Source organism: Chlamydotis macqueenii, chromosome 2 (genome assembly GCF_036417535.1).
Source record: "Chlamydotis macqueenii isolate bChlMac1 chromosome 2, bChlMac1.mat, whole genome shotgun sequence".
In the NCBI taxonomy this organism is placed as follows: Eukaryota; Metazoa; Chordata; class Aves; order Otidiformes; family Otididae; genus Chlamydotis; species Chlamydotis macqueenii.
The window spans coordinates 155,878,278-155,905,701 of NC_141557.1; the positions used below are offsets into that span (position 1 = coordinate 155,878,278).

The 27,424-nt window shown below is 40.8% G+C and overlaps 1 protein-coding gene across 1 annotated transcript in view; it reads right to left on the minus strand.

Annotated features, from left to right (window-relative positions):
* Nucleotides 1–3,070: 3,070 nt before the first annotated feature.
* NDRG1 (N-myc downstream regulated 1) overlaps nt 3,071–27,424 on the minus strand; it is a 38,995-nt gene continuing 14,641 nt past the window's right edge. Inside the window, exons 3-16 of the mRNA XM_086741299.1 lie at nt 26,440–26,475; nt 19,287–19,392; nt 17,497–17,617; nt 15,499–15,561; nt 13,814–13,874; nt 13,258–13,344; nt 11,923–11,979; nt 10,876–10,979; nt 10,458–10,514; nt 9,491–9,542; nt 8,677–8,724; nt 7,073–7,108; nt 5,669–5,720; nt 3,071–4,923 (exon numbers count right to left, since the gene is read on the minus strand). Coding sequence (XP_086597425.1) covers nt 4,658–4,923; nt 5,669–5,720; nt 7,073–7,108; nt 8,677–8,724; nt 9,491–9,542; nt 10,458–10,514; nt 10,876–10,979; nt 11,923–11,979; nt 13,258–13,344; nt 13,814–13,874; nt 15,499–15,561; nt 17,497–17,617; nt 19,287–19,392; nt 26,440–26,475 — 1,146 coding nt within the window. The 3' untranslated portion in view covers nt 3,071–4,657. The remainder of the gene's footprint in view (nt 4,924–5,668; nt 5,721–7,072; nt 7,109–8,676; nt 8,725–9,490; nt 9,543–10,457; nt 10,515–10,875; nt 10,980–11,922; nt 11,980–13,257; nt 13,345–13,813; nt 13,875–15,498; nt 15,562–17,496; nt 17,618–19,286; nt 19,393–26,439; nt 26,476–27,424) is intronic.

Sequence of the window (27,424 nt, forward strand, 5' to 3'; positions counted from 1 at the left end):
TTTCCAGCTCTGCTGCTGGTTCACAGCTCGCTGTGTGGTGCTGCTTGGGAAGGAAAAGCCGCCTGCTATCCCCTCACCCAAACTTTGGGCTCTTTGGACGGTGGTGTCTGCATCCAGTGTATTATGTACATCCCACAGCCACCAGTGCCAAAAATACCCAGGGTGTGTGGAGTGAGGGGCTGCCTCTTTAATTACATCCAAATAAAACTCTCCTCCAGCCCCCAGGAGGGGCTGGGTGAGCAAACAATCCTCATGCTGGGTTGCAGGGAACAGACAGTGAACTGTTTGGCAGTTGCAATCAGAAGCCTTTCTTTTTCTCCTTTCTTTTTTTCCCCAACACTGGTCAGCAGCTGTGTTGTTTATAAAATGAATGGAGCCGTTAATGAAGCAATAGATGGAAACAGTGAGAGGCTGTGTCTGTCTGTTACAAAGGGCTGAGGGGGAAGGGTTGATCTCTTAAAATACCCTGACATCCTTTCTCTCAGTTATTTAAACATTAGGCATAGCAGTGATCAGCTATCAGCATAAAACCTATATTTGGCTCAGTGGAAACACTAAATCCACACATCAAAACAGCTGTTCATATATACAAACCGGGAAAGACTTTCAGTTCCAGTGAAATAGTGCAAAATAATTAAAAAAAAAAAACAAACAAAACCAGGCAGCATGTGGGAAGGGGGAGGACCAAGTCGCAAGCAGCACACTGCTGCTCAATGTGTTCTGTTGGGGGAAACAACAGACTGGTCTACCAGCACGTTGAGGATTGCAACAGACACTGCCCAAGATGCGAAAACAGGCAGGAAGAGGATTCCAGCACTGGAGAGAAAAAAATAAGCAGCTTTGCTATAAATTGTTTTTTTCTCTAGCTCAGTCCATTGCTTGCAACACATGACACTAATCATAAACCTCCAAAACAGATCTAGGTTAAAGTTTCCAGCTGTTTAGTCTCTCAAGACTTTTAAAGAGGAAAGCAGCATCCTTCAGCACAGAAGTCCTGCTGCAACAACATGGTGTTGGGACATCCTCTCCCATTCCTTGTCTGCAAGGACAGGGAGCGGGAAAGCCATCTTGAAGCTTAGCCAGATTTTTGTACAGTAGATGCTGAGCCCCAGGCAGAGGTTGGAAAGAACTCAGATTCCAGCAACGGCATCCTTTCTACTAGGGGTTTGGAAGAACACCATTATAGCAAAGATTTGGTGCTGAGACACATTAATGCAATCATGATTAAATAATGTTGCCCCCTGAGAGCCCATTCTCTAACCCCAGAAGCACTGTGAATAGTGAACAGTTTATTTTCTGGAAACCTCCTGTTGTCCAATCTGAAATTCCTCTGTGCTACAGGAGCTCCTTGCTCCATGGTTGGCCATTCATCCTTTGAGAAAGAGGTGAAACCTCACCACATCTTTTCTGGTTTAATGAAACTACAGTATCCAGGCTAACTCCTGTCTTGAATATTGCAGAACTCAGCATTTGGAAGCTCTAGAAGGGGTTTTATAAAAAATTCTAGCCGCTTGCATCTCTTCAGTTACAGCAAAAGTGAAGGATGCCAGGAGACCAGTAAGGGAGAGAAAGCAGAGTCCTAACTCCTTGTAAAAGGTAAGACACCACTCCTCTGTACTGTCCTCCAGCTTTTCGCTACATGTACAGACTGTTCCTTGCCAAATGAATACTTTTTGTTGCAAAGCTGACATTTATAGTGGTCCTAGCAACTCCCCACTGCTCAGAAGTGCTCTTTGTGCTGCAAGAACACTTGGATGCATTCCTCCCTGTTAAACAAAAATCAAGTGCCTAGGCTTGACAGGCACACTATGGTGTCCTTGTGGAAGGAAAAGCTCAGAAAAGAACATAACTTTACCCTTCTTTTGTAAGATGAGTTGGCACAGGTTTCTCCTGTTTTCACTGGCATGGGCTGTGGTTAACCACATCAAGCCCCTTGCTGGTATCAGTCCAATCACTTCTGCTGAATCATCACATCTAGCAGAACCTTGGCTCAGACATGCCAAATATTTTCTTTTGCCTCTTCCAATCACAGGATTTTTTGAGATACAAGGTGAAAAAATAGCCCAAAATAGTTCCAGCAAAGCCACAAACCCACCTGTCCCTGAAAAGCCCAGTATGTTAAATCAGTCACTACATAAGAGCACCACATCTTCACTAAGGTCCCAATGCAGAAAGCACAGAAGAGTCATTTTGGTGACTGGGCTATTATTTCCTAACTACTCCACACAATGAACAGCATCAGTGCTTCCAGCTCCCCTGTAACACACGGAAGGGAGCCTCCAAATCCACAGAGGGATGCCTCCCCAAAGGGTAGATCCTGCTCAAGTTACAAAAAGCCCCAATCTTTTAACAGGAAACCACTGAGATAAATAGGAACTCAAGGGGAACTCTACTTCAGCTTTAAGGATGGAAATAAAACGATGTCTTAATTCTTTACTGCACCTTTAGATTCCTATGCCTCTTCTATTTGTCCTTTTAAAACTTATTTGTTAAGGGTTAATCTTTTCTCTCCCTTTCTGAAGTCAGATTCTTGCAAGAGGTTCAAGAAGAACGGCTTTTAGAAAATCAAAGTGGCATCCACAATTTCAGTCAGGGGCCTGAATACCCCCAGAGATGGGTGAGGAACATGTCACACATCAATGGATTTATATAACAGATTGCATCCTTTCTGTTCCCAACGAGCATGGCACCAGCTCCAGTGAGGAAGTCAGTGTACAGACCAGATTTACTTTTCTCCCTAGATACACTACTGGCTAGTGCATAGAACTTCAAACAGCAATTAAATAGTACTCCATACCAAGCCCTCAATTTGTTACACATTTGTTAGGGCAAAATTATCCTTTAGTACTTTGAATAGCCAGTCACACCTGACACTGAAGTGTGTTCTGTTTTCTTAGTATAAATAGTAGGCGAGAGTGGGGGGGTGGGGGTGCGAAAAGCTCTGAGCACAAAATTAAGGAAGAAGATATGAGCAAAAGAAAAAGATTTCATAGATACAAAGGGGTGACAAGAATATACTCCCATAGAGAAAGAGTAGTCTACTCCCAGTAAAACATGAAGACACCAGACATTGCAAAGTTACAAATTTATTTGTTTTGAAATAAATACAAATACTTAATTAAGAAACTTTTCTTGATAGACTTTACACAATAGCTTTATTCTTTCTGGAAATTGTCTTTTCTTCCCACAAACCGTTACAGATATTCTACACAAGAGCTGAAGTTAGTCAATATAAAGAAGTAACCTAGATGGTGTTCTTCTGAACAAGCAATCCCAAAGTATTAACATTTGCTATTTAACTGCTCGGCATTTGAGTTTTCTTGTTTGTGTGAGGACTGCAATGCAGCAGGTATGCACTGGAGCTCAGGAAATCCCGTCCCGCTACCTATGGAAGGAGAAACTTAAGAACACCCAACTGTGAAAATCTGACTGGTGGAAAGATATCAAGCCACTAGCATCAAAGAAAGTAATCCAAGGTATCAGGAGGCTATGTAAAGATGCAGAACCAGCAGATCATTACATTTATGCAATCATTAAGCACTGTATTTCACAGATAGAGTGTTGCCACTCTACCACTTTGTGGAATACACTTCTCAGCACCACTGAGATCTTAAGAGTTTCAGATCTGGTAATTAGTAGCTGTTGAATGTACAGTATCTAATTACATGCCATCCCACAGTTATTCATCTCTCCTGACAAAGAACAGCTGGATCCGTCTTCGCTTACAGAATTCCAAAATTATCACAATTGTGCCGGACACAAAAACTTGAGCTGCAAAGATAAGAAGCTGTCTGAAGGAAAAATCAAGCTGTTTCTGCTTTGTTGGCATGTATGGCTACCCTACGTGTTATAACTACACCAACTTCTGCGCTATGGTCAACCCTTTGGCCCATGATCCCAAAGAGGAAATGCTAACTTGCTTATTAAATTTAAATCCTGTCCTCATTTGGCTAAGCAGATCTAGGAGGGGGGAAGGAAAGGAAGACTGGAACTAAATCCCAAAAAAGTGAAATAAAAAAGCTTAAAGATTTAGTTCGTCTCAAAGTCACATTAAAATCGCCTATTTTAGTAGTATATTATTGTACATAGGAAAATAGGCTTGAATACTAATGAATTAGAAGGCCTATAAATGCACGATACATTAACTTCTCTATCATTTGAAGTCAAGCTATATACAATGAATTTGACTCCAGCTTCAACATGAGGCCATAACACACTTGTTTCATTTCCTTCTTTAAAAGCCACCCATAATAGCGATTTTATTTTTTCTCCCCCTCTTTGAAACTTGTCTCAAATTGTGCCAGTTTACTTCAAGAGAATAAGAGATAAAGGGGCGTGTAACAGCTTTGATTTTAAAGGAGGATATTAAGCAAGTCTGGTTTGACTCTGAAGTGTTTACAACCACATCAGCTTTTGGCAAGTATCCTTTAGAATTTGGCATCCATTGAAGGAGGGCACAATAGCAGCAACTGTCAGAGTTACAAGAATAACGACAGAGCAAATGAGATGCTTCTTTTCTTTGGTCCCTGTCAGGCCCTGGTGAACAGAGTTCATACTACAGAATAGCTTGAGATTAATACCAGTTATGTTTTTGTGATACACAGGGGGCATCCATTACTTTTTCACACTGTGACCAGTTTAAACCTCCCACAGCCATCTAACAGGACACTTCCATGGACTTAGGGCTTGATTGTTCAGCGTTGCTTGCCGAGTTCGGCGTCAACTCAATGCGCGTGTCTGTGTGGGAGCGGTTCCTGGCACCGTCTCCGGTGTGGGAACGGCTCCTTGTTCCCTCCCCAGTGTGAGACCGGCTCCTCGTGCCTTCTCCTGTGTGAGACCGGCTCCTCTGTCCTTCCAAAGAGGTTACGCTGGAGCCAGAAGCTGTGCGGGACCTCATCAGCCTGGTCATGCTAGCAGAAGGGACTGGAAGAAGAGTCTTTCATTAATGCCTTGCTTCGTGGGCTTGGAAGCAAGCCCTTGCCTTCCCCTCCAGCCCTAACCACCCTTGAAGAAGCCTTCGGGGTTGAATATATACTTTTCATGGGAGCTTCATGTGTAGAGGAAGCACCACTGCTCTAGGCATACAATTAGGGAGCTCAAATTACTACGGCCAAATTGGTGGCAAGGGCTGAAGGATTCAAGACAGAGCTTTATGGAATGTTGCTGTGGCTGCAGCAGGCCAGAGGAAAACTGAAGAGACTCATCAGACCTCCCATTATTTTCAGACATTTAACCTTTGCTAGCAGCCCAGGCTGGCAATGCATCTACACAACAGCAGTTGTTGGAAGCACACACATGAAGAACAAACAGCTACAAATTAAAGAATTCTCTGAACTAATGAGATTTTAAATGTTGTGTGTAGCATACAAATCATCTCCTGTGATGCATCAAGGCAACATTATTACAAATATCCACCTTAAAAATATCAAGATAAAGTAAAGCAGGTATCTGTGGGTATAAGCTGTCTACAAAGCTCTCTCCTATTTAGTAACATAATTTGATCTGAAAACCCTTTGTCTAGACAACACAGGTGGGGTTTTTTTCCCTTGCAAATGGATATCCAACAGGGAAAAGATCACACATCTGGGATCACAAGACTCTCTGGGTGCTTAGATGCCCAACAAACTTTGGTTGACAGATGAACCCTTCCATAGAAACTAATACTTACTGTATCCCATTCCCTGAACAAAGTATTTGAAAGCTTCTGCAAGCTTGGCAGGCTGCAAAAAAAAAAAAAAAAAAGCATTGTTGTATGCAGTGCTCAGTAAGTAGTCACATTACAATGTTACAGATATCATAGATGTCCTATCTGAATAGGGACATCTTAAGTATTCTCTGGGTTCTACTAAATGTCTGAAGTTTTCACTTACATGAAAAAATTCCACCATTCCCCTCCTATCCTGCTCTCCTGCCCCATTTTTTTACCAAATGGACATACGCATTTGAGAATGTGATTTCCAGAGAAGGGGCTACAGTTGAGCTAAGCCTGGCCCAAACTTGGCTCATGCAGTTACTGAGCCAAAGTAAAACAACTGGCCTCACAAAATACACAAGGCAGTTCATACAGCATTGATAATTAAGCAATTCTGAATCAGCGGAGAACAAATTCAGCCAGTCAGAGCTGACAGTTTTGTTTATAGGGCAAAAAAGCTCAGCAGGAGTACACAAACACAAGTGCGTATGACTGACATTCTTGCAACAAGGCACTCACGATTTTTCCCTGATGCTGACACAGTGGCCAAACAAGCCTCTGTCTCAATTATTGACCTTGCAAATACTGCCTACATTTTTGACATAATTTTATCTGAATCAGTTCAAGGAATGGACTCTACCAGAGAGGAGCAGTGCACGTACTCCTTTGCAGCTTTAAAAAGTCTTTTCCCCTCTCCCACTGTAAAAGCATACACTGCCTGTACAGGAACTTCTCAGTTGCAAATTCATTTTTTTCCTGAAGTTTGAGAACACCATGTCATATTGCTTAGGAGTCTGTTTAGAAAACATCACATCCTAAAGCTGATTTACAGGTCAACTGTTTCAGTGAAGCAACACTACAGCATAGTTAAATTTTAACTTCCCCAGCCTGGTTTTACCAGCAGACTTGGAATTTATGCCGAAACATACTTCAGGAACTCCAGTTCATTCTCACCCAAGCCGGGTCAGTGTATACAAGAACACAGCATTGTTATTTCCTGCCTCCCACTTTCCTGATCTATACTATAAATAGTCCAAATAAGAATATATTTTTAAAACACTAGTACTGAAGTCTTAATCCATGTTAGCTTAGTAGATAAGTATAAAATAATACCTCCGCATTCCTACCAGAGACCTTTACTTGGTTAAGACTTAATTTGTGGAAATAATATCCCTTCTCAACCTTAATTTTGCACTTCATTGGTCTTTAAAGAAAAAAAGAAAGCTCAGATGACCAACTGACATCATTATTTGTGAAATCATAACCATCCTTTTGGCTGACATTTGGGAACAGCAAGTACCCTACAGGAAAACACCCATTTGTCGCAGTCTGACAGGCTGCAGAACAGGATTAGTAGGATTTCTGTCAGCCAAATCCTACCTGGGAAACTTGAGGGAGCCCACCGCAGTCAGCCATCTGAAAGAAGGACAAGAACAGCCAGTTAGCGAAATGCCAGAGGAGCTCATTTATGCTCAGAATATATTAAAATGACCTTTTTAGCCATCTGGCAGAAAAATGTTTCCCTTTGTTGTGTGAGTTAACGTATGTTAACGTATGGGTATGTAGATGAAGGCAAAGCAAGCACTTAAAATGTTTATAAAAGCTACGACTGCACCCTAGAAAACACCAAGTTTTGCCTGACCCTCAGGCAAAGCATTGACTGGAGCTACAAATAAATGTTTTTTGCTAGGCAGTGATTACCGGTTTCTTAGAAACTAGCGTACTAGTCCTGGTGACAAGTTCAGCTCTGAATTACAATAACATGACTCAGTATTGACCTGAATGACAAACAGGGGAGAGAGAACAAACACCTAAACTTCAGAGGTGAGAGGGAAAAATGATTTGCTGAGATTGCAAATGGCATCAACCTGACTCGCCAAAGGAAGTAGGCAAAGCCAAATTAGAAAAGCTATCTTGAGTGCATGCAATATTTTTGGAGTACTTCATTTCTCCTGCTACTCCACCCCTCAAAGCAAACCCAACCAAAACAGTTCTGTTCCAGGGAACACCACAGGCTGAAAACAGTTGAGTTGTGAATTACAGGAAACCCCAAATCCTATCTAGGATTAGTTAGCAGCAAAACAGGCCTATAGCAGGATCTGACATCAGCCATATCCCTGAACTGAGGAAAGGCTGGCCACTACTAGAGGATCTGAGTGTCAGATTTTTTGTTACAGTGAGTCTGCCCTGTCCATGTGGTAGGTCAGCAGTGTAACTCCTCAATGTTAGCAGGAGAAAACACTCAAAAAAAAGTTTATTATAATTTTCACCAACCAGCTCAATAAACAGATACAGTAAAAGTTCCCAGCAGAAGAGTGACCAAACTTCTTTCACTGTTTGCATGCTGTTACACTCATTGCATTTTACTTCATCAGTAATGAGGTGAAGATTGCACCTGTACTCTGTATGTCAAGTATCAGCCAAAGCCAAAGCCTGCTTTGCTATTTGGAAGTGCATTTTATCAAGGTTTTGGAAAATATGAGAATAATTTCCAACAGTAATGTCCTGGACTGTGTCCACATAAAAGGCAGGATGACAAAACCACAGCTGACAGATCAGCTGTCTATTCATCTGACGTTACTGTTGAGGGACAGGCAAGCACAGGAACAGAAGGAGTTGGTTTGCACTTCCACTCTGCTGATGCCTTTTTTCAAACTTTTCCAAACACTTGGAGATCAACTTTGCCAGCTCTAGTCAAATTCATTATGGGTATGTGAAATACTGAGCGTTTCAAGCCTCACTCCTAGTGTTTTAAAATGAAGGAGCTGAGAAATTCCCTGTTGCTAACCTTGACAAGAAGCCTCTAGTCTGGTTTATCCCACTACAATACTCTTACCCTGAAGGAACTTCCCTTTCACATCAGAACTGCATTCTTACCGTGTTATCTGCACTGCAGCATATTGGTGGTGTTCTGCTTTTTTAGTTAATGCAGCTGATTTTAAATGAGGGAAATGTTTATTTTAAAAACCAGCTTTTGTTATTACCTTCAGAAGTGTGGTCCTTGTTGGGTCCAGCTTTGAGTTGCATTCAACCTATATTAAAGAACATAATGCATTACACACAGGATTTTAATTATTAACTGTTGGATAAAAACAGATTAAATATCTGTTTTCTGGCTTAATACAGACTAAACTGGGTATCTTAGGCTTCTGTAAAAAGACTCTGTGTATACATACATACATCTTTAAACCCAAGCAGGTCAGTTCACATTTCTGACTGTATTCTTTTCCATGTACAAACAAACCCATTAGCTGGGAATCCAAGATTTTTTTTTTATCTGCTTCTGGGACTCCAATGGCAACCAGTGTTGTTTATCTTGTGATCTAGGGTCATCTGGTAGTGTCCCAAGTAGTGAGCAGCCATATGGCCACGGGCCAGCAGACTGGGCATGCCCATTGAGGCACAACATTTGAAGTCACCCAGTCATCTGCGGCGAGTTATAATGGTCAAAAAGAAGCTCTTTTCTTCCATAATGACCCAGGGCAGCGCTCCAACACCACAGAACAAGCTAAAATACCAGCAGCAGATTCCTGCCTAAAGGAAAATATTTGTGGTTCACTGGAACTGCTGTGGCAATTGTTCCTAACGCAGTAGCTATTAAATAATGGCGCACAGACAGAAGGGACAAACGTTGAGGAATTAATGGCAGCTCTCCCATGGTCTGAAATAGGAGAGCCAGCTGGGCTGGATCAATAGCCAGAGAGGTTGCTGCGCGGGCGTGAGCTCTGCCAGCCTCGTGCAGCTTCTTGGCGCACCTGCCCATTAGCACGGTTGGTAAAGATGGCTCAGTATACCCACCACGGCATCCACCGCCGGGGAACTGTCACCAACAACCAGGAGGACAGGGCATCTGTAAGGAAGCACACAAAAGCGATATTATCTCTGTGGTCTGGCCCAGACTTGCCCTAAGCTGCATCTTGTGTCATTGGAAGGAGGAGAGAGTTACGTGTGTGAAAATGATTTGTTTTGTATTCCAGACACCCTAAATACACATCAAATCCACTCTATTATCTGCAGATCTACTGTCACACTCTGATATCTTGCCTGAGAACCTGTCCTTTTCCCCATCTTATAGCAATCAGCCCTTCACAGTGCTCTTACTCCTTGTTTTATAACAAAATGAATGTGAGTATCAGCATCAAAGTCTCACCCCCAGCCAGCCAGGCCCTTGAGCTTCAACTTTTGGATTTGTCCATCCAATTTCAACAAGATTGGCGGAGGAGCAGAGAAGGATTTGACAACTATTACATTGCACAAATTGCAGCATAATTAGCTATTAGCAGAAGATCTGGCAGATAGTCGTTCTCATACCTGCTCCATCTTCCTGGATGGGTTTTTGGTTTTGTTTTTTTTCTTTGTTTTTTTTTTTTTTTTTAGTAGTTTTGAGTTGGGTTTTCTGGTATAGGCATAGCTCAAGTGCATTCAGAGCTATAGTTTCCATTAACTACAACTTATTTCTGGATGAAGCTAAGTACGTCTACTTTTCAAGCACTTACTCTGTAAGTCAAAATTTGCAGATACAGTGACATGAAACACTTAACTTTTCATTTCAGCTACTATGATTGTGACATTTGAAGAGGGGAAGTCTTCCTAGTGGTGGTCCCTGATTTGCAGTATCTTATCTCCTCCATGAAGTTACAAGATCCTTTTCTAGCACATAAGCACATTCAGCTACAGCTCTGCAATGCATACACAACATAGCCACTGACCACACCTCTTAGCTCACATCATGTACAGGTGAACTGGTAGGAAATAAAATACTTACTGAAGGGTGACAACATTTATTCCAGGAACAGGACGCTCAATCTCTAGGTCTCGCCGACTGAAAAAAAATAGAGAGGACAAAGGCTCTTGATACATTGACATTTTACAGATACTTCCATATTCTTCTAGTTTAGAGAAAGCACAGACACTCACACATAATAATTTAATCTGATAGATGCTGTAGCCTCCTCAACTGATGAAGAACTACTCTCAGACTGAAGTATCAATATCTTAGTTCAGACTCAGCGTACCATCTTTCTCCCCAAAGATGCACAAGGTCTTTGTCCCATAAGCAAACCACCTGAGATCCCTAAAGGCACTGGGGGAACACAAGTAACTCCACCACACAACTAATACTGCCTCTAAGAGCTGGATAGCTTAAAACAGTTTTCAGTTAGAAATCAGGTAAATGTATTTACCTGTTGTAAGAGTTGACAAAAAGATGAAGGTTGGTTTGATTCATATCATTAATAATATGCTGACGGTAAGTATGGATCAGGTCATGGTTGCTGTGAATCTCTTCCTACAGGGGAGATAGAATCATTCAGAATAGAGGCTATTTTCTGAAAGGATCTGAAGACATGGCACAGCAGTTGTATATCAGACTCATATCTACACAACAGGAGTGCACATTTAGGGAAGGGACAACTGGCACCCAGCGGTGTCACCCAGAATTAACACTAGCCTCTGATTGCAGTACCACATTTTTTGCTTTAAAACTTCAGTATGTTGTAATGTCAAGATCTCACAATTGCAAAACATGTAGTGCAGATGGTTACAGTCAGACAAGTGTGAGGTTTTAAAACAAACAAACAAAAAGATTCAGGGGAAGAAGCTCAATAAATGTTTCCAGGCTAAAGCAGATGTTAAAAAAAAACAAAAAACCTTACAACATATGTAATGTGGAACTCAATTTCACAATAGTAAATAACTAAGCTTCAAGGACTTCAATCACTAATATTTTCAAACAGTTTGGTTCTAAGGTCTTTATAGATTAGTTCCTTGTTCTGCTGGAATGGAGTTTTCCACGGCATTTGCTAACAGCTTCAAGCACGGTAAAGTAGCCTCAGAAAACAGTACAGCACTTTCCATTAAAGTAGGCTTGCACTGAAGAGCACCATTGGTACTAATAACCAGCTTTCCCAGAGTTACAAGTATATTATGGTGTAAAAAAATCCTCAGAACACGAGCACATACAATGCTTATACTCATGTTTAAGTGTTGACTGTCTGAACAGGGAGCTGCCCCTAGTAGAGCTGTCATAACAGAGGCATTTGAGTCACTGGGACACAGCAAGCCCCACAGCAGCATACCACCCACAAAATACTGGGAACACAAGTATGAATCCTACCTCACAGCTTAACTTAGTACTTTATTGTTAAGTGAAGGCTTCTCCCCTCCTCCCAATCCTAGGAAGTAAATACAGATGACTGAATACATCAGAGAAGTCTTTTCAACATCCTTACCTTTCCAAAAAGGTGTGAAATGACCATGTCTGGTAAAGCATTTGTCCAACCTGAAATCTGAACAGCAAGATTATCTAAGCATGCGATACTAAAACAATGCTTGAACAACTAAAACCTTTCAGCTACCCAGAAGCAGACCAATGGATGTTTCTCTATAAGTACAATATCCTGGATTGATATTTTTTCCCCTCAGTCCAACTAAAACACCATTAGGGGTTGTATATGTTTGAGTTATTCTCATAAGATGTCTTCACTAATGCAGTTATATAGGGGACATACTACTAGTGGCTTAGGTATATATGGAATCACTTGTGCTCTTGCTTTGGAAGGATACAGAGCACCTGCTGTACTCGTAAGGTTAAGATAGGTGAAAGGCAGAGGTACAGATATGGAAGAATTTAATTACAGTGAGGCACTGGGTGAGATAACCAAAATGTGTGAACTGGTACATCTCAATGTAGAGGAGTTACTAAGTATACTTCCAGATCAAACTTACCAAAATAAACTAGTACATATATTTTTTTTTTTTAAATGAGTAATTAAGCCTTACATCCCAGCTCTGGAAAGTTTCTCCTAGTATTATAAGGCTGTCATTACATGTAATATCCCCCTAGACACTTAAAATGGGTTGACTCTATGTGCGGTTAAAAGATGACACACTAATTTTTGTATCTCTCAGGCTGTTTGTAACAACTGCCATTTACTTAAACATGACCCTGAATGATACAAAATGCCTTCCATCAGTTTAACGTGCTAAAACATTTTTCAGGGTAAATCTGAGTGACATGTAATGTAATAGTTATACTTAAATATAACATTTTCACTTAGAAGTCTGGTTGCACAGACAGTCTGTCCACAGTTACTGTAGCTATTGTCCTTTTCTGACTCTTTTTGGCGTCTAAGACAGAGAGATGATTGAAACCTGGAAGATGTTTTTCTGAACATTTCTCTGTGCTCTAGTTCACATTTTGGACTGTGTGGGTAAACAAAGCCATGGACACGTAAGAACTGAATGTTACACTATGCTTGAAGCTTACTTGAAAGTAAGTTGTTTCCAAAACTACCCTGTGTCCAGGTTAAATCCACAGCAGTGACCAGCTCTTAAGAATTGTCCCTACCAGTAGCTCCACTAAAACCTGGGTATCTGTTTCCTTGAAGTTCTTATTTTCATCACTATCCCTGCAAGAGGAATGTTTGCAAATGGAAGAATAAGCCCCAAGGGAATTAGCTTGGGAACTTTTGTGTCTGCAGCCATGCTTTGACACAAAATCTTGCCAGCTCCTCATGCTTGACAGGCTCACAGTATGATTTATTTTTCTAACTTAAAATGTTTACCTTAGTTGCTGCCCAGTCCATCCAACCTTCAGCACAAGGGTTTACATTAATGAGAACTAATCCCTCCACCATCTCCGGATGATTTAACTGCAAAAGAAAAGACTTAAAATTCATCACATATCCTTTGCAACTTGACAGTCAGCATTAAATTTAAATTAGCAAATTATCTCCTGGGGAGGAAGGCAGTAGGTCTAGTTTTATCTTGCACAAAACAAATGTATGTATGGAAAAAAAAAAGTTTTCACTACAGCAATTCAGCTGAGCAGCTGGAGAACATTAAGATTTAACTTCTTCTCCACCCTCAGTTTAAATAGAGAACTCCCATTAAAAAAACCTTCTGCAAATTAACTGGGTAGAGCCCAGGCCTTAAAATGGAAAATCTAGGTCTTCTGGATTAACTATCCCACGGGTTGTGGTATTTCACTTAAAAGCCTAACTGCTTACTTAAATGGGCACGGCAGAGCAGGAATTCTCTGCACAAGCTACGAGGTTGACAACGCGTCAGGGAAATCAGGATTGATTTCCCAAACCGTTAGGGAAGCTCCACAAAACTTACAGCAAATCTGGTTAAGATGTAGGCACCAGCTCCAGTTCCCATTCCTATAACGGTCTTCAGCCTGCACAGCAATAAAACGGAAGAACCAAATGAGTAAGAAAGCACCGAAAATAAACAAACCCGCATCAGCAGCCTTCCTCTTTCACATGCCAGCATGTATCTACAGAAGGGTGGTTGTAGCTTGGGCAAACTACAGACCCTCAGCACTGCCACCGGCCCCTGTAAGGAGCTTGAGGTAGCAGCTGGTTTGTTTTCGGCAGATTTGCAGGACGCTGGTCCTCTTGCGTTGCAGGGCAGCAGCAATTCTCACTTAAGTAAATATACTGAGTAACTATAGCATTGTTCTGGTCCTGGAAGGAAATGGCTGCTCTCCACTAGAAAAACTTAGAAGATACAGCCCTGAAAGCTGCAGCCTAGATACAAACCCCATCTCTACCCCCTCCCCCTCCCCCCCCCCAGTACAGCTCTCCAGCTGGGACACTGATTCTTCTCTAATAGGGGGCTGGCAGGGAAACCTCTTGTGCTATCCAGCCACTGGGGTCATTAAGCTTAAACTTCATAACCAAACAGGGCAGAGACAAACCAAATATTTGCCTTAACTGAAACTGGTTTTCAAGCATCACCTTCAAGGTCTTAGAAAATATATGGAAGGGAAGACTAGACAAAAATTACTCAGAAAAACAGAAATACAATGCTTTTAGGAGAATACCTGAGGATAGTTTTCATTCTCATTAGAAATATTAAATCAAGGCTTTGTAAGTACACTCCAGTTTAATTGATTTTCAAGGTAGTCACATACATTGGCATTTTTTTTTCAGTGCAAGAGCTGAATTGGCAACACTGTGCCTTACATTAGATATTTTTTAAAAAATCACGTCTTAAGAAGGTAGTGAGGTAAACTGGTCCAAGGTATTGCAACAGCTGGTTACAACAGCTGAACAATGTCCAAACTGGGGTGCTGCTCTGAGACTAAATCCCCCACCAGAAGTCTGGCTTGTCTGTTCTCCGAGGCTGCCTGACCCTGAATGGCAGGTTTCCTCTGCTCGGTCTGAAAAATCTTTGGAGGTGTCTGCCTGCACTTTTCACTGCGTACTAGGAGCACCAAGAAGGTACCTTTCCCAGTTAACCTTTAAGGGAGGACACACACCTAAACTTGTTGCCAGTAGACAACAGAGGAACTGTGCCACCAGATCCTCCAACATCAGCAAGGCTCAAGGAGGTTGGACTGACCCCCTGAGACACTCAAGCCACAGAAACAAAACAGTAAGTGTCTTCAGATGGGACTATGTTTTGGTTTTGTTAACCACACAGGAAAACGTGGGTTGTTACAGCGGGAAGAACAGATTGTCTGTGCCCTGCCCCTGTCAGGGCTATGCATAAAAAAATACAGGAGGAAGCCCCAAAATTAGGCACATGGGATTTCACTCAAAGTTGCTTCCTGTTTAAAAATAAACAGACATTTCAAAAAAGGCCAAAAAATAAGCTCTTTAAGAAACAAAGGCAAAACTAATGAATTTGTAACAGAGGAATTAAACAACCACAATCATGGTTCTAGCAAACAAAATGCCTGATAGCTAGAATGAAGCTTCAAGGGCAGCACAGGCAAAAACCTGCTCTGCACTGCTCTTTTGGTGTGGCATGCAGAGACAAGAATGAGGAAAATAAGTAAATAATTCTGCACTCACCCAAACTGTTTCAGGATTCCGGGAAGCATTTCGGCCAGCTGATCCATGGAGGGATACACGTACCTAAAACATATATGTGTTCGTTACTACATCACTTTCAGTAGAGTAGGCTGGGATAATTAGAGACAAAGTGATCATTGTAGATTTAATATTAAATGTGCTCATTATGAGATCATTTACAGTATGAGCTGACTTAAAATCAGGAGCAAGCACAAGTAACTTAGCAGAAATATGAGCATAATTCATACAGTACTTTAAGTGAGTTACGGGATGATAGATGACTGGTCCAGCTGAGAGCAAAACAGACCATAATGAATGTCTTCCAAGAAAAGTTAACACTTAAAACTTATGAAAAAGTTCAAACTTGAGAGGTGATTTTCCAGCCACATTCACCACATTTGTATTTCTGGTGCACCACAAAAAAGTTTCCCTGTGTTGCAGGACCAAAGACTACAGTAGTGAGATCTAGATCTCTGGCAAATAATTTGCATGCTTTCAGGGACACACAAGTTTCCACAGCTATAAAATAAGGATAGCTTTCTATTAGTATTGATGGAGAAAATGAAGCCATAGGAAGGGCTACAAAGCTGCTGAGGAAGTTCAGTAAAAACAGCTGTCAGTCAATGCTCCTCGTCTTCTGCAGAGCCAAAAAAAAAGAAAGTTTCAAGGGAAGGAAATTCTGAACAAAATCTGAACTGAGCAGCACACGGAAAAAATCCACCCAAAGTAGCTCGAGAACATCTGCCTAGAATGTATCCAAATCTCTGCTTCCCATCAGGACTGCATCTAATCATTCTCTAGTTTAGTCTCCAAAATAAAACCAAACAAAAACCAAACACATTAGAGTTACTTTAAGTTGTTATCTCAGATTTTCTTGTTGGGAAACTAAACGTCGTCATGACAAAAGCTAGTGTCACCACAACAGCTATGACTTTTAACTTGAGCATGCTGGCCTCCCAGCTGGAGGGCTAGATGTCTTGTGCTGTCATCACGATGTTATTAAGCAGTGGTCTTTACTAGCGTAGGCCATGACGACTGCCCTGACAGGAGGGTTAAGACACTTAAAAGCTTGTGATTCAAACAAATACAAAGAGGGGTGGCTGAAATAGCTTTGCAGGCTGCTCTGGTAGACAGCTGGGCCATTGCAGGTAACACTAGCTGAGAACTTGGCCCATCATGACCTCCTCAGCATCAGACCAGCTTAAAAACTAAGAAGGGAAATAGACTGGTTCATGCAATAAGGGTATATATAAGCTCCTTAATACCTCATTCTTACAGAACAACCGTTCCTTGCCTTGTACCCTCCCCTCCACATATGTTGGCTGCTCCCTTCTTCAACCAAGCTGATTCCTGTCAAAGGGGCATCTTGAGGCAAACTCGTCTCATTTGAACTAAATGGGACAAGCATTTTGGCAAAGAGTGCTCCTGGCACACAAGGTTTCCAACAGTTACAGCATCATACACAGTACCTAGTCAAGAGTGTGCAGCTATCTATGACATTCTATGCAGGTACATCAATTTGTTACAGTCCAACAACTTAGATTCTCCAGACAGGTTATCAAGTCCACTTAACATCTACCAGGCTGCCATTTCATAAAAATCCATGGATTTAGGAAGGACATTATACAGGGGCTAATGTCTATCTTGTTTATAAGTAACAATGTAGTTTTGTATTTGTATTCAGGATGCCATTAAGAAACAAGGTAACTCAATATTTATATTGACAGATGTAGACACCTGTCAAGAAATGGCTTTACAAACAGTCCAGTTATCAGAGATAAAACAAAAAATTACAGCCCCAAAGTCTACTCTTAACCAGCACAACATAACACAGCTTCCAGAGCTCCAGTACCTTAGAAACAGAGTGTCAGGATTCAAGTTCAAAAGCCAACTACTGTGTTTGCTGCAAGTGCTTTTTAACTAAACTGCAGATCAAGACTATTTTTCCAGAAAAAAAAAAGATAACTCAAAGCATGGGTTGTTTCCCTGACAACTCACCCAGCTTGGAAAGACGGTGCTCCATCCTGCTGACCAGGTGCATCCACATGGCAGACTGCAAAGTGCTGGGTGATTTCCTGCATATCCTCAAAGTTGAAGAGAGGATTGAAGCAAGTTTTATCTTGAGAAGGAAAAGAAAATATGGAATAATTATGCTAATGGCAAATAGTAAGTTTTCACGTATAATAAAATAATTTATTAACCTGTCCTGCAGGTTAATGAAAAGTTGGTTCAATCAGGTGAGCTACGTTACAGCCTGGGAAAAGTAAGAGTCCTTTATTTTTAAGGAGGAAACACCAGTAGAGCCCTGCTACAAAGCAACCTGTGCCAACATGCTTTAATTTATTGAAGCAAAAAAACCTGAACAGCTCCTTCCTCATGGCCAGCTAAAGTTTATCCATGTTATTTTGGTACCTGCCAAAAGTATTCGCTTGGTACACCAAAATCTCAAAAAATTATTCTTCATGCAAAGTTAAAATACTAATAAAAAGCAGTCAGGAATACTTATCCCAGGTTTTGGCTTAGATTAAACTATCCATTTGCTTGTCCAGTCATTTTTCTTTGGATTGTGTCAAAACAGATGGAGGAAAAAAGTATCCAAGGCTGAGATCGTGACTTGTGCTTTTGCCCAAATATTACCAGATAAACATTACACGATCTGCTGCTGCACATAGCTCAAGACAAAAGCATCCTTCTGGAGTACTCAGTGCTGCAGTCTCCCAGCTTTGAGGTGATTTGATTTCTGATGTTTAAGCAATATTAGTGTGTGGAGAGGGTTAGCATATTTTCCTTCTGGGGTGGAAAGCATGAGTTCTGTAGCACCATCTTTGAGATTCTTAGAAAACTGTTCAATATTCTGTGTGTTTTTCTGAATGTCCTCATACTACAACACATAAGCAAAATCATTGCAGAATATAAAATGTTTTTTAGCTAAAATCAGCTTCAGGAGAATGCATAAGTTTGGGAAAAGGTCTGTCCCCTTTTAAAGGGAGAGAAAGTTTAAATACCATAAAGATAAGAGTTTGTAATTCTAAAAAGAAAGAAAGAAAGAAGTCTTATTCAAAGATGGGATCCAGATTAAGCTCTGCACTGATCCACTGAAAATACAAAATAAAGTAAGGCAAGAAAAGAGTCATTTTTTCTTACGAGTAATATCTGACCCCCAGCAATAGCCAGACTTCAAAGATCTGCAGGTGTTTTTAAATGTAAATATTGATAACTGATTCAGAAACAGTAAATTGTGTGACGCAAACGCTACTGGTGAAGAGAAATTACAGCAGATGTGGATATTAGGTCATTACATTCTTGGATATGACAGATAAGATAAAAGGCACTTAAAGTTATTTTCTTAATATTAGCTAAGGACACAATGCCAGCACTTATTTTGTCATCCTGATTTGACACATAATTCATCTAAACCCAATTCATTAGGCAGGAACCTAAGACAAAGCACCAGCAATGTTGTTTTCAGTCCTGCTGGCAACACACCCTCAGCCACCCCCTACAGATGTTTTTACAGCATTTATACAGGACCATTATGAGCTACCACAGATCTTTTGGTCCTTTAAGTTAAATATTCCAATTATTTACTTAGTAAGAATAAAAAAAATTCTGGGAATTAAACTTGCTGTAAGAGAGGAATTAGGCACCATCTAACGGGTTGCAATGCACATAAGTGAGCAAGGACTGGGAAAGGTTTCCTGACCATCACCTCTTCCACACCTTGGATTATGGCAGTAGTGTTAAGGAACCTGACTGTACCTGTGTTTTTAAATAAAAAGTCTACTTACGATTCAGCCCGATGTCATGGTAGGTGAGGATGGCTGGCCGGTTCCCTCTGGGAGTCCCACACATGGTGACATGGACAGAGCCATGCACCGTCTCCACATCTTGCTCCTGCCAAAGAACAGGAGGAATCTGTCAGGAGCCTGTCCAAGTGCTCTGCTGAACACGTGCTGCAGCAGACCTCTGACCATGAGCCTGGGTCCTGCCCCGTCCCTGGGTCTGCCCAGAGCCCCCGAGCTCTCTGCAATTCCTGAATTCCCATGCTAATGCACCTTGTTCTCCCCTGTGGTGGAGGCTCTTCACCAACATCTTACATTTGTCTGTCACCTACTCCAGTCCAGACAACTATAGAGGCACTTAAGCTGCTAGCTCTAACCAGATGCTGAGGGAATAGTTAAACAGTTTTTAACCTATTAAAAGGCAGCATAAGGAGGAAAAAAAAGAAAAAAAAAAGCAAGGTGTTCTGTGCAATAACACCTAAAATAACAACAGTTTATAACTATGACTGTCGACAGTTACAAAAGTGCAAATTGCCAAGATAAAATACTTCTGTTTTTTAGGAAAAGGACTTTAACTCAGCAAATAACTACTATTCCCCAAACAAAGCAATATTAAGTAGCCTATATTCACCATAAGGACTCATCACACTGTGAGGCCTTGTGATTATAATAGCCTTCCCCAAGAAACACGACGGCGACACCTGTGAGCTTTATGGCTTGTATATATAGACCTGAGCATATACTCAACTGCCTGAAGTCTGCTGTAGAGTAGCATCTCCATAATATTGTTGTGGCGATTCTCAGAGAAACAACCTTAAGAAGCCTACTGTTATTATTTGTCATCACTGGAGTTTGTACTATTTAATGGTCTTAAAGCTAAGGACGCCTTTGTTAGCAAACCAAAGACCCTCCTGAGCTCCATCTTTTATTTATTGGATGTCTACTTAAGTTAGATGCAACTTGGGTTGTACCGGCATCCACAATTTAGTAAACAGTTTTTGTTTCTTTTTCATTTGAACTTCAGATCAGTATGAGCAATTTGTTAGTTTATCAAGATACCACGGAAAACTGTAGTTTACAGAAATCCTGCATATTCCTCCTCATCCTTTCTAATGATGAAATTCACTGCCTGAAGTCCTGATAAATGTAAGTTAAACTTACAGTGTTGTGATGCTCACGTAACAGCCAAGGCAGTACATAGTTAGTAACCACTCTTAGCATTTCAGCAGAATATTTTATTTACTGTATAGCACACAAATTTCCATGTCAGCCAGGCTTGCTTGACTCGCTCTGTGCCGTTATGTCCAGAGGTAAAGTCAGAGTTAAATGCAAATCTATTACAAATTATGCTGTAGGAATCAGGTGCGTACAGCCTCGGAAAACCTTTACAGAGCCAAACCCAGAAGCTCTTCAGAGATCTAAGGTATTAATTTGATCTAAATCTCAATTCGGTAATTTGATACATGAAATACACTGCACATTTTGTTGAAGATAAAGATGCTAGGCAACACCATTCCACATTTTACCTGTTTTCATTGCAATTAAACATTTTCATCAGTTTCAAGTACAGTAATAAATCACAATCGCCCCACATTTAAAAACTGGGTGAACTGAGTATCACTGCTATCTGAACTACGCTCCATTGAAACACTAATGTTCAGCTTCTATGTCTCCTTAGAGATTCAGTTCTCTGCATACTCACTGCATTATTTAGCAGGTAAGCTGTATCTTCCACATCCAGCACCATCTTTAGGCAAAACAGGGTGATAAATCCAGCAAGTCAGACAGACAACAGTAGCTGGTTTCTACTTTGTCCAAGGAGGAAACTGGGTTATATAGACAGGCTGCTATCCTACATAGGCTTATGACTCCTATAATACCCAGCTAGAAAAACCAAACCAGACTAATTCATGAGGACGTCATTCTCAAATAGGATTTGAGTCAGGTTTGACTCAATAGAGCTCAGACAGCAAAGATGAACTAAGTTTCTGCCACACAATATGCAAAAGTGCCAAATTTGAAACCCGGGAATTAGCACAGTCTTTCCTGTTGCTGTTTCCCTCAGGTTTTGATAAGTTTAGCTTCATTTCAGGTTTTATTATTTCAAACGCTAGAACACCTCAAATTCATTCTAAATTAAATCAGACGTGAGTTCTCTCCTAAAAGCCAGGAGAAAGTTTCCAGCAAGAACTCAAAAGACTTTGAAGTCTTAATATAAGGCAGAATGATTCTCCACAACAACAAAAATGAGGACTTTAAATGTTTGAAATCTAGTATTTTCCAAAGTAGATAAGCAACATTTATTCTAGTATGACTGATGTAAGAATACTTTAGTGTCCCTGTAAGTTTCAATTTCAGCAGAAAATAGGGTTTTGTAGCTATATTCATTATACAATGTTCCGGAAGAGATTTGCAGTAGCAATAGATAGCAATTAATAATAGCAATTAACAGTAACAGCAATTAATATTTTCCACATTCTATCTTCCTTCTGTACTTAGATAATTTTCAATACAGAGCATAGAAATTGATAGTTTGGCAACCTTAACATCAGTAATGGGAGTACATGATATTGTGTTACACACCTCCTTTTGAGTGTGGCGTACAGAAGTTATTTCCTCCTCAGCTATAGAGTAATAGGCATTTCATATAACCAGACTTTTATTGCTAGATTCTTCCAGCAACAGCTCTAAAAATCTAGAACATGTTTTCTTAGGAGGAATGACCTTTCAAGATTTAGGACCTTCCTCCTTTGTGCATGAAAGAAAAAAAAAATAAATCTATTCATAGTATATAAAGTCAGACCCTTGAACCTGCAACATCCCACTGACCTCCAGAGCTAATTCTTCTGGAACTGTAAGCTGGAGTCTAGTTCAAACTCAGTGTCAACTAAAAATAGTTCAGAAGTGACGGGCGACCATGCTCCTAATTACTGGCATAAATCACAGTCAGTTTAATAATTGATTTAATTCCTCATTACCTTCACAGTAAGACTCTCCTAATTCAAGAACGTTGTGATTATTTTCCATTAGCGCAAATTCTAAACAGTGAAGACCCAAGAGGTTTTCCCAAAAAAAACCCAATCAATTCAAACCAGTTTCTTCAGTGACATCAAACCAACAACTTCATATCCCTATTGATCCTATTAAAGATCAAGAGATTTGCCTACGTGATGTAGGGATGGATGTTTTCAAAATGCAGAGCACTGAAAACAGATGGCAGCACATCCCAATCAACGTCAACATTATAGTAAGAGGCTCTTCACCAACTGATTTGTATTAAAACACTATCTTGGAAAAAAATCCAAGGTACACTAATCCGATAGAAGGATAAAGACAAACATGCCATCTGTTCACATCTCTCACTTTAACAGAGGTGCAGTCTTATCTCAGTGCCCTAAAAACACACACAAAAATACTTTTGATATGTGCAATTTAAGAGAGGTTATCTTAGTTTGAAGGAGCTTATCCATTCCAAAGTAGATTTTATTTTTGGGTCAAGTGACATTTTTGAACATTTTATCATGAGGTTAGAAGGGGAGGCAATCTGTAACTCTAACACAGGAGAGATCATTTAGACCTTCCCCTCTCTCCCCAGCTAAGGAAGACATGGACTGAGGAACAAGTTTACAAATAGGTTGGTTTTTTTTCTCAAGTTCTTGGACATGCAACCAAAACACTTTCAAGATCTAGAAAAGAAAACCACACACACATTGCACTTTTTCCTAAAAATATAATATTTTATATTTTAAGTCAAATACTGTATGCCATCAATATTATTTTAAAGCTTTCAAATATACTTAATCCTCAATACCATCTCATGCTTTTATTTTAATTTCTAATAGGATGCCTGTTAAACACACTTACCTTCTCTCGCCTCAGAATCGAGGGAAAAGCTTCAGAACTTTTAAAGAGGATTTAAATTGCTTTTAAATTCCTCAGAGACCGTGTATTTTAAGTTCAGGTCACTTAAGAAATTTAATATACTAATAACTGCATATGCTATTTTTCAGTTCTTTTTTCCAATATCTTGAAAGTCAAAAAGATTTGAGCTTTTAATGCAGTAATGCAATGTTAGGTTTCAGAACCCCTTTGCCCTGCAGTTATTTAGTGTTTCTCCCTAGATTTTTCTACTCTAAAGTAGTTATTTCAATTTCAATTCATCTTATGTTCTTGCAAAACCTCAATGCCCACCTTTACAGGTATTTCTTTAATTTTTTGATTGTTTGTTTTGATAGGGTTTTCTTTTGTTTTGGGGGTGGTTTTTGGTTTTTTTTGGGTTTTTTTTTTTTTGGTAAAACTTCTGTTTTAAATCAGCAGTAGTAAGAAAAAGGTTCCCCAATTCAGGTTGCGAGTTGGGTACATTAATAGACTTTAGATGTAAATGCAAGGGATTTTGTGGAAGCAAGGAAGCTAAAGGTGGAAGCCAGTAACAAAAACTTAAGTACAGAAACTGAAGCAGATTTAAATAGTTCTACCCAGGGATTATTCCTAGACTGACTGTCACTGGGTCAGAGAGCTTTGCAAAAGCACAGAAACACAACCACCCCCCATCCCTTTCCTTCAGAGACCTAAAAGGATGAGGAAGTCCATGTAACTTGCTGGAAAGCCCCAAACCCACGCCATCGCAGCGTGAGGACCAGCTGATGTGTCTCCTGGTACAAGGCGGCTCTTTCCTTCTCCCCTTGCATGCAGGAGGAGGAGGGAAAACAGAACCAGCTCTTCCATGCCAGTGGATATAGATGGCCATGAGCCATGAATTGCAAGGGACAAACTCATCTCTGCCACCTACAGCTGCCGCACAGCTCGGAAACTTTTGCTTTGTTACCGAGAAAACAGTCCCCTGATGGACTGCTCACTTCTGAAACACAAAGCCAAGAGAATCACATATAGTAATGAGGAGCCAGGTCTCCATGAGCTCCAGTACCACCAGGCTAGAGGACAGGGAAATACATCAAAAAACACATATAATTAAAATGTGTTTGGCATCAAGCCAACATAAAGCAGCACAGGGCACACTGCCCTGCACCAGTTTATCACCTACTGGGCTAAAACAGGTTTGTTTGGGAACACTCCCCTCCTTGGGAGGAAAGGAACCTTAACTTAAATTTTCAGAGGGTGCCACAGACAGACATACAGTACTGACTAGAGGTAGTTCAGAGCTGTCAGTTCTTCCATCTCTTGTCTTGGCCATCTCCTAGTAAGTCCAGGGAAGCTTTCCTCCAGAGAATACACAGGTACTAAAGGAGGAGCTCCATCCTGCTAAGTACCGATCACCTTGTTGCCCGGCCAGGTCCATCCCCCTAAGTGTGGCTCCTGGTACAGGTTGCTCATTAAAAGCACACATCAGCTTCAGCATCGGTCCCAAGCAACCTGGGTCCTCCAGGGACACGCATAACTTCTCCAATGAATTACGTAATTGAGTCTCTCTTAACAGCTTCAAACCACCTCTTTCATAAATCAACCACAGAAGAACTTAAAGACACATAGGTAGGGTACTTGTGGTTTTAAGGACCAAAGCTAAACCTCCTTTCCAGTTGGAGCTCTTAACATAATGGATTGAGATTGTTTTTCCACATTTTTCCCTCCTGAACTAGAACAATCAAAGATTAAACTTGAAGAAAGATCATTAAAAAAGCAAAAGCTGGCAGAACAGGGCTAAATGACAAGAACCTCTGGTCTGGATTAGTGACTGTTAATCCAAAACATGGAAAAAACCAAAAAGGCTTAGAGAATTTGATCTTGCAAGTTAAAAAAAAAAAATTCTATATATACATACTGTTTACAAACCAAGCAAATTTAGTCCAAGAATAGAAATGAAATATGGGTCGCTCCTAGATTCTTAATCAAAACACTGCAGTATTCCTGTTAGCAGGCTTAATCTGGGATTCAGATTTATTTAAACCAAATGATCAATCTGGACTCAAACAGAAAGCTTCTCCCGTGCTGCGCACAGTCCTGCAGAAGTCACATGGTGACAACTTTAACTTGTATTTATCAAGACTTCAGGCAGTGAATTTCTTCATTAGAAAGGATAAGGGGGAAGATACAGGATTTCTGTAAACTACAGTTTTACTATAGAAGAGCCATTGAAAAATGGTAAAGATATTTGAAGTAAATGTCTCCCATCATTTCCAGGGAAAAGACTGCTGAGTTTGTGCTGAATTTTTAACCAAGTTGCACGGCATTGAAAACAAAGACAGATAGGTGCAAATAAATTGCAACATGCTAGAAAATATAAAGTTATTTCCTCCAAGGACCTCAATTTGCATATGCAAGAGTCTAGAACAATTAACAGCTTTCCTTATTCCTGCATGATCAACCTCTCTCCCTACATCCCCTTGATAAAAAGACAGCCAGTGACCCTCCTTTCCCAACACAGTTTTGTTGAGGCAGGTACAAGCTCACTGGTCTCCCTCCCAGTTCAACCCAGCCTGACTCAAACAGCCATGCATTTCCTCAGTCTTGGTTTAAGAACCAGCAAGGACAAACTGCTCTGTCAGAAGCCCAAATGGTGATAAAGTCATATACAAAGGGAGCTAAGAGAATTACAAAGTCACCTCTCAAAAGCATGAAACGCTGAAAATGGAAAGCCACCGTTTGACCTAGTGGTGCGCTTCATGAACTTTTACGCTCTGGCTATACTAAATGTACAGAAACTACTGTCACTTCTGTTACAGGCAAAACTGAGTGCTTAGCACCTTCCATTGTTCCAGAGCCTTCAGAACTCTTTTGGAAACTTCCAACAGCATAATGGGATACATGAGATGGACATTTCCTCCAAGGAAATGCACACACACAGCTAATGAAAGCAAATTAATTGGCAGAAGTGTGTGTTCGTGAGAGAGGGGATATATTTTGCTTTCACTGCCACAGCTGAAGAATCTCGTTCTCTTAGCAAGAGCAGAGCTGCCTGCAACCCAGCCAGCCCTTTTGGGTGAAACTTTCTCAGCTTCAGTCTGAAAAGACCTCCTGCAGTCCCCTTCACATGGCTACATCAGAGCCCCATTCAGACCCCTCTCCCACAGTAACAACAGTACTTCTGGAGAGCAGCCAGTCATTTCTGATCACATTTTGATGTTTTCTCACGTCAATTCATTTTTTTAACCAGGGAAAAAAAAAAAAAAAAAAAAAAAAAAAAAGAAAGAATAGCTTTACTTGCCTGAACATCGAAGTCTGGAAGGAGGCGAGTGATAGCCTGTGAAGAGATTTTAAAGTATTAATGCAGGAAACTTTTGAGCTACAGAAATCTGCACCGGGGCACGTGTGTTCTGACCCCCTGGTTCTGCGGCAGAGAGCTCTGGCCCCTCCCTCCATTCAATGAAAGCTCTCCCGCTGCACATCAAAACTCACCCACTAATCTTACAGAGAACATGAAAGCAGCAAAATACTAGATTACAGAGCAGCAAAATAAAGCACAAAAGCTGGGGCATATTCAGTTATTGTTAAATCACTGGCCAAGTCAGCGCAATGAAACACTGAACTTTTCTCCATTGCTTTTTGTAGCCGTGGGACAGCCAACAGCCCTCCTCAGCCCTGCCTAGGATGGAAAGCTGTTGTTTGAGCATGCACTGAGCACTTGCAACGCAGTTAGGCAGTCATTACTGAGGTTTGGTTACACGACGTGAAAGGTGGGAAGGGTTTTATCCTAGCCCGAAAGAGGCCTTGTTATGTTTGGAGTATGTCTGGACGTGGACAGGTCTGTTCCAACCTGCAACCAGTCATTGCTGCTACTGACAAGGTCCCACATCTGTTGAGGATTTCCACCAGGAAACGAGCAAGGAGACATCCTCCCTGTCTCAAATAGTCCAAAAGGTTCACAACTTCAAAGAAGTATCTTACAGTAATTTCCTTTTATTAAAAGCTAAGGAAGAAGTCAAGCTGATATTTCCACTGAGGGGCTGGAAACAGAGGGAAGAGCAGCCAAATTGACACTGACACTTCTTGTGCCGCAGAACATGACAGAAAAGCCAAAGCTTGAAAAAGAAGTAGAGATAAAAAGCTTAGAGTCATGGCAGGGAGGTCACGCAGTCCCAGCAGTGTAGGTAAATTAAGGATGGAAGACATCAGAACCAATACAACTGCTGTCTTGTTTCATACCATCTCAGATGGCAGACCTCAAAGCATTGCAGTCCAACCCATAATTG